This window comes from Tachypleus tridentatus, chromosome 8 (genome assembly GCF_004210375.1).
Source record: "Tachypleus tridentatus isolate NWPU-2018 chromosome 8, ASM421037v1, whole genome shotgun sequence".
NCBI classification, from domain to species: Eukaryota; Metazoa; Arthropoda; class Merostomata; order Xiphosura; family Limulidae; genus Tachypleus; species Tachypleus tridentatus.
Genome location: NC_134832.1, coordinates 95,212,928 through 95,228,033, shown reverse-complemented (window position 1 = coordinate 95,228,033; position 15,106 = coordinate 95,212,928). Strand labels below are relative to the sequence as shown.

At 32.1% G+C, this 15,106-nt stretch overlaps 1 protein-coding gene across 1 annotated transcript in view; it reads left to right on the top strand.

Moving 5' to 3' along the window:
• Positions 1 to 16: 16 nt before the first annotated feature.
• Positions 17 to 15,106, top strand: part of LOC143223967 (tRNA (32-2'-O)-methyltransferase regulator THADA-like) — a 36,026-nt gene continuing 20,936 nt past the window's right edge. Inside the window, exons 1-4 of the mRNA XM_076452437.1 lie at positions 17 to 366; positions 8,682 to 8,789; positions 10,247 to 10,376; positions 12,163 to 12,305. Coding sequence (XP_076308552.1) covers positions 313 to 366; positions 8,682 to 8,789; positions 10,247 to 10,376; positions 12,163 to 12,305 — 435 coding nt within the window. The 5' untranslated portion in view covers positions 17 to 312. The remainder of the gene's footprint in view (positions 367 to 8,681; positions 8,790 to 10,246; positions 10,377 to 12,162; positions 12,306 to 15,106) is intronic.

Below are 15,106 nucleotides of genomic sequence, written 5' to 3'. Positions count from 1 at the left end.
AGTGAAAGGAGTGGGTCATAGAATTAGAATGAGGAAGCATAGAAAGAACAAAATATTTAATTATTAGCATAATCAAAGAAATAATGTAGTATTAAAGAATTATGTTATAGTTAATATTTTTCCAGACTTAAAGTGTCAGTTTTAATGTATTTCAGATGACAGAACAATTAAGGCTATTGTATTTTTTCTGTGCTGTATGTATTTACTAGATCAGAATAGACGCATTTTGGCTACTTTGTGAAGCAAAAAAAATTACCGGTTCATCTGAATTCAATAGATCTTGAACTTGTTAAGTTATTTATACCCTTAAATATGGACAGCCAGTCACCTGCCTTTAGACAGCAACTACAGAGCCACATAAAGAAGGTTAGTGTAAATGTAATATTTTGTACTGTGTATATGCATTCTCACTAACCAATGTTTCTGCTGTTTTTTTTCTTGGTATAATATGTGTGTAATATATTCATCATGAGAAGAAGTATTTATACTGTGTCAGCTTACTAATCTTATGTATGTGTGACTCCTACTGTATAGTTAAAACAGTAAAGAGCTCAGTTTTAATAATTTTAAATATACATATATATATATAGTTGCTCTGTAAAGAAATAACTGTAATACCTCAATTTTTTTATGCATCATACTACTGTTAAGTTTCTAATATAATTTAGTCTAAAGTTTTCATTTACTTGTTTCTTCTTATTATTTCTGATTCATGTAGAAATACAGTACTTTAAAACATTAGTAAAGTGTCAAACATTTTTTATGTAAAATATTTTCACTCATTTGGTACTGCCCACATTTCTCAGATGCAGGATAATAAAGCTTTTGTATAACAATAAAATTCCATAAGTAGTGAAATGAGTTGGGCTGAACATCTTATGATACTTAAGCTAGCATAATCTAACTTGATGAAACTTTGTAGAATGGATGGCAACTGCCTGTTGCGGAGGCACAAGTGTATAGGACGATGTTTTGAAAGTCTTCTGTCTTTCATCTTCAGGTCAATGTGTGTGTAAGGTGTTGTTTGTCTTTTATAATGTCCTGGTGAATTGTGGAGAGTGTGTTATGATTGGTTGGATTATCACTGTTTCTGATTGGAGGAAAGATTTCCTGTATATTCAACCAAAGGTAGACACAGGTTACTCACCTCTAATCTGGAATCTCTATTTAATGAAGGTTCAGTAGTGTTAATATAAAATGATTCTTTGATTTTTCTGGTCTTCCAGAATTTGTCTGTGTTGATGATTCTAGTTTTCTCCTAGTTTATTCTGTGTCCATTTCATGTGGCATGCTCCGCAATGGCTGAATTTTGTGTTTTCATGAGTCTTGTACAATCTTTATGTTTTTTTTATTCTTGTTATGTGTTTCCTTCCCATTTTTCCAATGTATGTATTGTTGCAGGAACATTGTTTTTTACCGGAATGGACCTTAAAGTGTTGTAGGATTTCCACTGGACATCTATGTTGAATTTCTTGGCTGTGCATTTGAGTTTCACTGAAGTGTTGTTGGTATGGAAGGTAAATGGTGGTAGTGATAGTGACTTTCTGATCTTTTTTCTGTTGTGGTCTTCTTCAAGGAGTTTTTGATGAAAGAGGAGGTGTAACTGTTCTGTTTAAAACTCTCTACAGTCTTTTTGGCAATCTCACTCGACATTTTCATACTGCCCCATCTCACTTCATTGCCTCAAACAAGCCAAACTAAAATATAGGAAAAACCACCCATGTACAGATAAATAATTTTCCATGAGCAGGGATCCGTCGACAGCACTCCACCACAGACCACCTAATTCGTCTTGAAACATCTATCAGAGAAGCCTTTCTCAACCGCCAACATCTTGTATCAATATTCTTTGACATAGAGAAGCCTTACGACACAACATGGAGGTATGGCATTTTGCGAGACCTCCATACATATGGATTACATGGCCATCTACCCATGTTTCTTAAAAAATTTTTAATAGACAGGAGATTCCAAGTTCGTGTGGGTTCGACACTTTCCCGTTCTTTTGTACAGGAACTTGGAGTCCCTCAAGGCTGTGTATTGAGTGTTACACTCTTCAGTATAAAGATAAATGCCATCACTGAACAACTCCCTCTCACTGTTGCGAATGGGCTGTATGTCGACGACTTTCACATCTCATGTCAGTCGACAAACATGAGATATATTGAGCAGCAACTACAAACCGCCCTCAATTGTGTACGGAAGTGGACTCTGGCGAACGGCTTTAATTTCTCTCTCTCCAAAACTGTATGCCTGCACTTTTGCCGTCGACGGGGTATTCACCCTGATCCTGAACTTCATATCGGTGAAGTTTTGCTGCCAGTGGTCCCGGAGACCAAGTTCTTGGGGCTTATCTTTGATCGTAAACTGACCTTTATAGCACACTTAAAGCAGCTTCGGGTCAAATGCACAAGAGCACTGAACATCCTCCGTGTTCTCTCTTCTACCAGTTGGTGGGCAGATCGCTGTTCAATGTTAAAGGTATATCGTGCTCTTATTAGATCGAAACTTCGATTATGGATCAATGGTCTATGGCTCTGCCAGACCCTCGCCTTAAAGATGCTGGACCCCATTCATCACCAAGGACTTCGCCTCTGCACTGGGGCTTTCCGTACCTCTCCAGTTCAAAGTATATACATTGAATCTCATGAACCCTCTCTACACTTTCACCGTTTGCAACTATCTTTACAATATACTTAGAAACTTCATTCCTTACCAAAGCATCCCACCTGGAAATGTGTTTTCCTTCCTCGGTGGGCAGTACTTTTTCAGAACAGACGATCTGTCATTGCTCCGTTTGGCCTTAGCATCCGGGAGCAATTGGATGAATGGGTCTGTCGTTGGATAACATTGCAGATTCCACAGGTCGGCCCATCCCACCATGGCTTATTACAGCCCCCAAATGTGACCTTTCTTTCAGTCACCTAAAAAAGGCAGATACTCCAGATTGGAAGTACCGTCTTTTATTCAATGAATATCTTTCAAACAATCATTCAGTTCCCATTTATACAGATGGTTCCAAATCAGGTAATTCAGTGGGCTCTGCTATGGTTTGCTATGGGTCAGTAGTTGCATGCAGAATCCCTTCTACAGCTTCTGTGTTCACTGCTGAACTGTATGCCATATCTCTTGCCCTGGATCATATTGCAGCTGAGCAGTACTCCAACTGCACTATTTATACTGATTCACTTAGTTCTATACTTGCCTTGGAATCGCTACGTTAGCTCACATCCTATTTTCGCTGATATTGAAACCGACTGGCTTATTTCTCATTAGCAGCTACTTCAATCCAGTTTTTCTGGATACCAGGCCATGTTGGTATTCGCGGGAACGAGCTTGCAGACATGGCAGCTAAATATGTCTGCTTCAGCACCATCACTCCTATGCCTATTCCGTACATGGACTATGGTGTTGTCTTCAAGGCTCGGCTCCGTGCCAGCTGGCAGTCCACTTGGAATGAGCAACGTGACAACAAACTTTTTCAAATCAAACCCAAAATTTGACTTTGGCCATCTAGCTTCCGTAAAGTTCGGAAGGAGGAAGTTGTTCTCACTAGGCTACGCATTGGTCACAGTTTTTAACTCATCATTTTCTTTTATCTGGAACTGATGCACCAATGTGTAGTTTGTGTAACACTCAAATCACTATCAGCCACGTTTTACTTTCTTGCCATCGTTACAATTCTCAGCGGCGGCAATATTTTAAACATATTTTTTCCCAGGGTCAATCTGTAACATTGGACAGAGTTATTGGTGATGGTGACTCTGTCCACCTTGATAATGTTTTTAATTTTTTAATGGCCATTAACCTTTTTAATCTCATTTAAGTGTTGCATATTTATTCATTACACCTTTTTAATTGTGGTTCCTTTTTTACAGTTTTAATCTCTCTCCTTCAATTTGACATTGGACAATGGCCAGAACATTAAATAACTCGACACCAGGACTGGAAAGGCCAACTTCAGGTGACTAACGCTCCTGTTTGAACTATTCGTTTGAACTACTCGTTGTCATCCTGGCGAGTTGTTATTATACTTTTGCTGCATATCATTTCACACTTTTACTACTTAACTTTTTAGTACTGGCCATATTGACTCATAACCTGGAACCAGGACTGGAAAGACCAACTTCAGGTGACTGACGGTGGTTTTATACTTACCTGTTAGTCTTCCTGGCGGGTTCTGATCATTACCATTCTGCTACAGGTAGTTCTTTACAACTTTGTTGACTGGATGTCAACATTGGTTTTTACGCCATTTTCTGTTTTAATTGCCATTTTGCTTTTATCTTCAATTACTTTTACAAATTTTACTCCATTTACTTGACTTTTATCTTTTTACTGGACATTTGGCTACTCATTATTACGATTTTGCGGTGTCTTTTAAAACTTTTATTCTTTTACATTTTGATAATAGCTGCTATGACACATAACTCGGAACCAGGACTGGAAAGGCCAACTTCAGGTGATTGACGGTGGTTCTTGAACTTACCTGTTAGTCTTCCTGGTGGGTTATGATCATTAACATTTTGCTAGAGTAAATATTTTACAACTTTGAAGACTGGATGTCACCATTGGTTTTTACACCATTTTCTGTTTTAATTGCTGTTTTGTTTTTACCTTCATTTACTTTTACAAATTTTACTCCATTTACTTGACTTTATATTTTTACTGGACATTTGGCTACTCATTATTACGATTTTGCGGAGTGTCTTTTAAAACTTTTATTCTTTTACATTTTGATAATAGCTGCTATGACACATAACCCGGAACCAGGACTGGAAAGGCCAACTTCAGGTGATTGATGGTGGTTCTTGAACTTACCTGTTAATCTTCCTGGCGGGTTATGATCATTACCTTTTTGCTAGAGTAAATACCTTACAACTTCTTATACTCTGCCTTCTATCTTAACATTGTAGACTAGGTGTCAACATTGGTTTTATACTTTTTTGTTTTACCTTCATTTCCATCTATGTCTATTATTACATTTATTTATTTATTATTATTTTTTTTTTGCATTTTTACCGAATGTCTGGCGCAGATAGCCTCGCTGCTTTGTGCCATAAAACACTAAATCAATCAATCAATCAATCAACCATGAGCAGGGATGAAGAGGAACTACAAAGTTCCTGAACACCCCTGTTAGGGAGATAATTCGTCAGACTTCTCTTTCTCTAAATAAAACTCATGCCAAGGTTTCATTTGTTTGGTGTTCTCCTTCAATGGATATCTTATTGCATATGTTTTCTGCTCTTTTGTTGAGGCATATCATGTTTTATTGAGGTTGGATGATAGGATTGGAAGTGTAGGTATCTGCTCCTGTGGGTGGGTTTTCTGTATACTGTTGTGGTGACTTGTCTTGCTTGTTTGCTGATGAGTATGTCAAGAAACGGTAGGCTGTTTTATTCCTCTATTTCCACAGTGGATTCTTTTGTCTATGGAATTGAGATGTTTCAGGAAGGCTGGTAAGTTTTCATAACTGTGGGGCCAAATAATGAAGGTGTCATTGACATAATGTTTGTAGACACTTGGTTTTATAGGTGTGGATGGAAGGGCTCTTTCTCCAAAGTCTTCCATGAAAATGTCTGCTAGGATTGGAAAAAGTGGTGATCCCATGGCTAGACCATCTGTTTGTTCATAGAATTCCTTGTTGTATTGGAAATAGGTTGATTGTAGGCAAATATTTGTTAGTTCCATTATGGCATCTATTTTCATATCTGTTCTGTGTGGTAGAGAATTGTCATTCAACATTTGTCTGGTGATGTGTAGGGTTTTTTGAGGCTGAAACATTGGTAAATAGGTCTGTGATTTCAAAACTGACCAGAATATCCTGGGATTTGATGTGTAGCTTTTTGAGTTGTCCTATGAAATCTGTCAAGTTTTAAAAGACCGACAACACCTTACACACACACTGACCTGAAGACAAAAGGCAGAAGACTTTCGAAGCGTCATCCTCTGCACTTGCGTCTCCACAACAGGCAGTTGCTATCTGTTCTACAAAGTTTTATCATGAATACTCTGTCTAAAAAAATCTATCACAGAACCTAACTTGTTAATATGCATGGTATTACCTTGTAGGAGGAATAATAATAATAGTTTAAATAACATGATTTCTAACTTGTCTAGTACAGGCCTTTAAATAAGATGTATGTTTTAGGTATACATGTCATCTATAAAGTTATTAGGCTAGTGAAAAGAATGTTATTAAAATTATTATTTTTGTTCTCACAATGCTGTGTCTGTTGCATAAATTAAATATTTTCCATGGCTAACAAAACATATGTTCTAAAATTCAAAAAGAAAGAGAAGTCACCAAAAATTTTGAAACATAAAATGTTGTATTTTTCATATGGAATTAATCCACAACAGAGGATTAATTTAAAAAAATAATTCACCAATTGTTAATATTCCAACAAATGACCTGTTACTATATTTTATGTTTCAGTTTGTGGTAACCATGACTTATAAGGGCTTACATTATTGTAGCTTTATTTCTGTAATATTCAAAATAGTTCTAATATTTTCATGCTGGAGTTGCCTATGAAGTTCAGTCTTATACAATAAACTTAGTCTTTGAAATTGCATAAACATTGGATTAGCCTATATTTTGTTTTATTATATTAAACTTTATCTCAAACAAATCAATTCCTAAACAGTAAAAAATTGACTTTCTTTCTTTCTTTAAACATCAGTGATTTACTGCCAGCTAGGTATTAGCATATCTCTTCAGTTGCTACTTATATGCAAGTAACTCTTTACTTAAAAATACTGCACAGCTTTGTTTATCATGGTTATAGTACATGAAGATTATGTTTATATTTTTATGGCCAACGTCAGACTATTTAAAATTACTTTAAATGTCAGGAAAACTAGTGATATTGTCCCTAATTTATTTTAAGTGTTTTGCTCACAAACATTATAAATATAAGTGAAACAGTTAATGTATGAACTTTTTTTATAGGTAGACTCACAGTTGTTTACCACTGATACATACTGGTTTAAAAATTCAACATTAAACAAATAATTGATTTGAATCATCATTTTTCAATCATTATTATTCAACAAAATAAAATATTTTAAGGTTGATTGAGAGTAACAACAAATTTTATGAATAAATAATATAAATAATAAAGCAGGAACATAGTTTTTTAAGATTTTAGTGTAAGAGAATGAAAATATATTCAAAAAATGTAAGTGAAGTTTTATAAAAAGGAATGTTATTTAAATAAAGAAATGTAGTGTGTGTTACCTATCATTTAGTTTGTTTTTGTGTCTTTTTTGATATTGAAGCTTTTGGGAAAAGCAAGTTTACTACAAAAGTATTTTTAGTAGTTTGAAATTAAGTGCAAAGTGTTGTTTTATATGATTTAAAAAATTATGTAAAAATTATTTTATAAACTGTGGAAGAGTTTTGTACAGTTTTTATATTGATATAACAGTTTATAACAACATACATTAATAATCTTAATTACATAAGCTAGAAAAATGGATTTCTCTCCATGAGGATTGAACTTAGCTGAGACATTTCTTTCTGATGGTAAACACTATATAGTTGTATCCAGAGTACAGTCTTTTGATTGATTAACAATTTATGGCCTTGAAGGTAAAAATATTAAAAGTCAGTTAGTTTGACATTATCATTTGAAATACTATAACTATATTTTGTCAAGTTATGACACATTCTAATAAAATAATAATATCATTTGGGAAAAGTATGTGTCTTTTCATCCATTCTGTGAATGTAAATAAAAAAAAGGAAGAAGAAGTATAAAAAAATCTATGGAGATTTTAGTCCATCTTAATTCACTAATTTAAGTAAAACAGACTTGGAACCTCATAGATATTATATAAACTTCACCATTGTAAAAGGTGTAATGGTATTTCTTTGGTTTGCTGACTCAGGCTGAGCTGGTGAGCCTTAAATAGATGAAACTGTAGTCCAATCAAGAAATGCATTAGACCTAAGGTCTGTACATCACAGATTCTTGTTTTTGTTTCATTTCTGATGAAAAAAAAAAAAAAGAGATCTTTAATATACATATACAATTATGTATGTATTGATGTATAATCTACGAAGAGCAACTCTTATGAATGCATGTTACTTTTCTACTGCAAAACATTTAAACTAGTATTTTTCATGTAATGCTGTATCACTAAAATGACTTTTTCAAAGACATTGGTCAGAGTATTGTTTGCATCATTTTATAATAATTAAAGTGCTACATTTTTATTTTTTAAAAACAATGCACATGCAGTTAGCATATTTGAACATATTTTTATTCAAATTTTAAATAGATCTGATGTATAGCATTCTCAAGTTTTGTTTATAAATTTAGTATTTTTGTTAATTTCTTAGAATTCTTTTGACAACAGCTGAAACATAGATGGCTAATTCAATTGCTTTAAGGAGAGGTGTTATAAAATTGTTCTTTTATTCATACATGAATAAGCAGGGTTGACTAATTGAATGGTTGAATGAGTATTTACAGTATCAACATCGATGAAGATAGGTTTTATATTTAAAATAACTTTCAGAAAGAGCACATCTTAGTGGTCAAATATTCAGTTTTGTTGTGGTTACATAAAAATGAAAGTTGAGTGGAATAACACAAATATTAATATTTTATCAAATTTTGATACATTCTACAAGTAAATTAATAAACTTTGTTTTATTGCTTTTACAGCTTCTGATCAAAATCCGAGAATTAGGAAATATCTTAAGAAAAAAAGAAAAAGAGAGGGAAAAAAATTTGGATGGAGATGGGACACACACTCAGTTAGTTGATTGTCAGGTGAATACATGTTATTAATATACATATCAAATTAAATTGTGTGTTTCAGAGTTAGAAGAGAAAAAGGGCACAAGTTTTATTAGTTAAAAGTTGTCTTTAGACTAGCAATCACTATCCTCTATCTAATTCTCATTTGCAGTTCATTCTTATCTTCACCCAGCATGATAGATGTAAAGTTGTTTGCTTTGAGTGGTAAAATATTACACAGAGTAAATATATAGAGTAAAATATTCTTTATGTATTTCTTAGCCTTATTTCATAGTGATAACATTAAAACTTGTATACAACAAAGTTTTACTTACTCTTAGGTACCACATTTTTAAATCAAAACACAATATTTCATTGAAAGGATTTAAATTAATTTTTAATTTAAATTTATGTAGTATTCAGCTTAAAAGTTTAATTGAATTTTGTGTTGCTCAAAACAAAGTTTTACCTGTGTAAAGTTTTACTGTTACTTTCTTTCAGATTGTACATTGCAAAATGTAAAGAGTGGGAACCTGTGTAAGAGTAATAACTATTTTTAACAAAGTTAAGATGAAAACTCCTTTGTGTTCAAAGTTTTAGTAATCCTCATAATTTATTCCTATAATAGAGTATAAGTACTTGCACTTCAGTATACTTGGTCAGTTAAGTTTTTTTAACAAATTAATCTTACAATAAACTAGCACAAAACTACTCAAATAGAAAGATAATCCAGTAAATGTTGTTTTAATCGAAGACATACATCCATTTAAAAGGCATGTATGTAGGAGTACATACAATCTATTTTGTCCAATAAAATAAAAGTATTATAATATATAAAATATAGCTCATTGTTTATTTAGTGATTGTCGTAATGTTGTAATTGAAGCTTATAACAGTAACAAAGTGAGTAAAAATGGAAATTAGTTGCAGTTAAGGGTTGAGTCTAACAGTTGCCATTCTGAAGTGGGATCTTCACAAGCAAACTATGGCTTACTTTCTGCTACCCAGTTTTTAGCTTTTAATTTAAATTTATCTAATTATTAATTTACTTTAGAGTTTACTTATACATATACTTTATTTTTAGACTAGTTGGAATTTCTGTGCTATTTAAGATTAAATTGAATTATGTGATTGATAATATCTTTCCATCATTGTATAACTTGTGTATACATATTTTTTCCACCCAGCAAATCTTTCTGATATTTTCTTAGTTACTCTGTAGTTTACATAGTATAGAACATTTAATATAGTTTTAGTTTAATAGTTATAAGCATATATTTCGCATCCAACGGGTGTAAGCTGTTTAAGAAATGAAGCAAATTTTTTATGTCCTTGAAAGTATACATACCAAACTTTCCCAGCACATTTTCTGTTTTATTTTACTTATTTACTAAATAGTAAATTTCATTTGATTCTTTGTTGTTTTGTATTGCAAGTTGCTTGAAAATATTTATACTATAAACAGTCATATGTAATTTTGAATTTTGCAGACATTCATGGAATGGTTGTGGAATTTTATGTTTGATTCTCTACATCCTAGTGCTAATTTTCCACGACGTTGCACAGCCCTTCGGATTGTATCCCTTATCACTTCAGTATTCCAAAACGTACATGATGATGGTTTGTAAGATTGTTATACCCATAAAAATATATTAGTATACAAAATTAGGTAAAGATAGATATTTCTTTTATTGAAAACAGTGACTTATAACTGAGAAATTTCAGTCATTCATCATTTATATAGTATGTTTCAACCACTTAAGAAGTGTGTGTGTGTGTCTAACTTGGTGTAAGATGTCTGCAACAAGTAAATGAATGTTGTATAAAAGAATAAAAACTACAAGTAGTGCATTAAGTAAAATCACATAAGAAATTTTGTTAAAATTAGTTTGGAAAAAAGTACTTTAGTTTTAAGAAGTTAGTATATCATAAATTTGTAACTAATAATCCATATTTTAATATTATACAAGTTTTAAGTTCTTAATTTTTATAAGGCAGTAATAAACAAAATCCTTAATTTCCTATTGTGTGAAAAATGTGACATTTTTCTAGGCATCCCATCTTTTCTATTTTATTCATCAACCCTCCAATAAGTGAGTAATTTAATGCAAATTTCTCACAATAAAATTTGTATTGCTCAGACAAACCATATTTTTATAGCCTTCAATTCTGTTTAGTAACAGAGCCATCAAATAGAAAGTTAGTCTCCTTTGACCACTCACCTCCATCACATCCAATATTTCAGTATTTCTTAATAGTTCTCTCATACTCTTAATACTTTTTTATTTGTTTATTTCTAACAAATAGAAAGCCAAGGTTTCCATCTGTAAAATGATGTATTATATTACATTGTTTCCTGAAGAGGGAATTGTCAGATCTCTTTAGACTAATTAAGGTTGTATTAAGTAAAATAAATATTAATAATAAAAAATATTTCATGTAGTATGCACATGAACAGCTTGGAATAGGTTATGGGTGATGTACTTCAGTAGCATAATGTGAGCTGCATGTTCCTTAAGCATTTTACAGCTTATAATGTCATGAACAGTAGTAGCTAGAAATTGTTCAAAGGGCAATGAAACAGTAAAATTTAAGTATAAATAGATTTATACTGTTCTGTAATTAAAGCTACTTAGGATAAACAAATGTAGTTTCATGTTACAATTTGAAGCATTCTAGAAAGAAAAATAGGGCAATTTAGATTTATTTCAAATTTTTCTTTGGTGATTATGAGGTCAGTCGAAATGATCAACTTTGTATAGAGTTAGGGTAGAGAAAATAACAAAAAGATGTAATGTTTTCTTAAAAAACGAACATTTAAAATTTATTTAATAGGTCTCAGAAATTACACAAATGAAATTTTAGATTTCTAAGATAATGAAAAATGTTTTTAATCTTAACATGAAATCATTGGTAACAAGATACTCATTATATTCACTTAGAAATATTTTTATTTTGTCAAAAGTACTTCTCTAAAGATATTATTTTTTTGTTTGTGAAAGACTTGCAACATTTACATACTATATTAAAAGGTAGTAGTATCAAAAATATAATGATTTTAAATTAGTACAAAAGGTCACATGGTGAGTCAAATTGATCAAACCCATGTAAAGAAAGTAAATAAAACAGTTTAATATTTTAGAACCAACAAATATGTACAAAGTGTTCAACATTATAGGTACCTGAAAACCCTGTAGTATCATCAGTATTTTGATATGCTATTGTTTTTGTATTTTAAAATTCCAAATATTTTATTATCAACTTTCAATTTTTATTGGTAAGTTTTTATGGCAAATTATAACTTTTACAAATTATGTGAATATATAATAAAATAATTAATTGTAACAATTAGAATTTGAAAGAGTGTATTCTACTTAGAATCTAAGTTAATGCTTATATTTTACAGCTTGTATATTTTCTATCAAAAATATGCTTTCATCATTTCAAGCTCAAACATTAATGGAGTGTTTACAAGACTCTTATGAAGCTAACAAGCAGATAGCTTTAGAATTGCTTAACAAATTGCCATCCTCTTTTCTTGGATTTCATGTAAGTACAGAAGTCACACCATAATAGCAGTATTATTTAGCTATTATTTTTGTACCTTGTTTTTCTTTTGAATTTAGAAATAAGTATGTGAAACAGCAATAATTATTTTATAACTGAATTTGTCACTTAGCTGCTTGAAGGCTAACTATGCTGACCATTCTCAGTTTTGAAGTAACAAACTAGAAGGAAGGAAGCTAGTTAATACTACTTACCATATGCTGTTGGACTACTTTTTAGCAGTGAGTAATGGAATTTACCATAACATGCACATGCCAACACTAAGTGGCAGTAGATTTTAATCCCACCACTTACAGAAAGTGAGTTGTATTCCTTTACTTGGACATACCAAATCCTTGTAGTTTTTAGTAATGATGCAGTTGACAAAGTTAATCACTTCATGGAAAGTGTGGAACATTGTTTTATAAAATATTCATTAATTTATTTATGCACTAGAGCAGTTCAGCACCAGTGAAATCCAGTTTTGTCTCTGTGCAATTCAAGTACTGTTGCTCTATTACTAATGCTGAACCACAAAGTATAGGGGGGACTACCAATTATGAACGTCTATTTTTCACTTTATACCTTTTTATTATTGCTAATTGTAAATCACTATTTGATATCCCATAAATATTTTTATAAAGTGTGTGTTGACTGCGTAGTAAAGTTGTGGATTTTGGGGTATGTAATGCCACATAATATTCCTGAAACTTTAGGCTCTGGATACATTATAAGAGGTGACAGTCATTTATAGATGGTGAGCTGTGGAATGTTGCTTACTGGCTGCCTGTACTTAGGTCATTATTTCAAGATCAGGGATGACAGCAAACAGTCTTCATTTTCCATTTTGATATTAATACAGTTACAAATTATTTTTATTTTTACTGTAAGGTACAAAATGTAAATAAGATGACTTTATTATTACTTCTATAACTATTTTATGTTTGGGGAGTGTAACACCAGGCTTGTCATTGATTATCTTCATATCAGTGATCTTCTCACAGTTTTTAGAGTTATATTGTTATATTGCTCAGTTCAATTTGATTTCAGTAGGATCTGTGTTTCCCAGATAAATATTCATTCTCACATAGCTTTCATATTACAACTTTATTTCTTTCAGTTACAGTCTTCCAATTCACTGGAGTGACCTCTGTTCCATGCTTTCTTGTATCCTCAGTCTACACATTGTTTCATTGAAAACATATTTGAAAGATGTTATCAAGCTGTCAAAAGGCTGCAGTTTATTAACTAGGTCATTTCCTTTCACATTGAATAATATATCACAGTGGCCTGGAGTGCACTATGAGTTATCCTGAAGTATTCCAAAGTTTTATTCATCTTACTTGAAAAACAATTCTGTATTCATTTTTATGATGATGTTAAGGGGGTCTCTCAAGAGTATGATCCTGTCATGATCTTCTGTTTACTGGTCAATCACACATGTACACCCTTATATGCTTCATGTTCTACTCTGAATGAACTGAACCATAGACATTTTCTGCTTGTCATTCAAAAACTGATGTCATCCTCTCTATACAACTTCTATCAATGAATTTGTGTCTCTCATGACTGCGCCATTTGCAGCTGTGATTGGTGTTAATCTCTGCATGTGTCTCCATTACATGCTGCTGATTTTCATTTTCCTGGACTCAGTCAATAATCATGATTTATTCCAGTGGACATATTTTCTGTACACCTTTTTTGGACTCATAAACCATAACTTACTGTTATTCTAGTCATATTTCATATTTCCTTTATATGTTTTTGTTTACTACATAAGCATGAATTATGATGTTAGTGTCACCACTTTGGGTGTCTCACAATTAACCACTGGCTTCAGGTGCTGGCAACCCATTGGGAGATTTGTGTACATTTATTTTCAGGAAGATTGAACATTATATGGGTCAACCTTTATCTACAGATGTTGCTTCTCTTCCTAGTGAATCCCTGGGACCTGGTCATATTGATGAGGATTTTGATTGCCTATTTCCACCTCCTGAATTTACTGTGCCTTTACATATCCTCCCTGATGATTTTGTTGAGCAGTCCACAGTTTTTTAGTCTTTATTTTTATTTTGTACTTACTTGTAAAGACTGTTCCAGAATAAATTTCTTTAACGTTTTACAATAGACCTTTTAAACAATGACTTATAGAAAGGAGTAATGCATTTTATTCTTTTACATTAAGCTTTTAAAACCTTCATTTCAAGAAACAGTAAGTTTGTATTTGTTTTTACAGTGAACTAATTGTATGAAAAGTATATCTCAAAAATTAAGAATCAAGATTTACTAGCTTTTTACATGATGCTATGCAAAGAAAATACACTGTTTTTAATTAACTCATGTGAACATTTTCTTCTTTTAAGAGAATAAATGTTATTTCTTGACATTAGATTACATGAAAATTTTATCCTAGACTAGGCAAGTAGCCGATATGTAGTAGAAAAAGTTGAAGATTGGTGGACTTTATCATCATGAAAAAATCATCATTATTAGCCAGAAACCATCCTGATAGCTCACCCTAAGTTACCCACACAAATATGAATCATAAATGTGTACATAAAAGGTAGTACAACACATCAAGATTGGAAGTTCCTGCCTGTTACATCTAACAATATTCCTATGTATCAAGAATACAAAACTTTACTGAGAGATGTTCCAACTAGGGTGCCAGTGAAAACTCTAAAAGCAGAGGTTTATTTTGTGCTCTTCACAGTATAACCTTTTTCTAAAAGAATCTTCAGGTATTTTCACACAAGCAGTTTATACCTCAGATTTTTTATATCATGCCAAGTGTTGACATT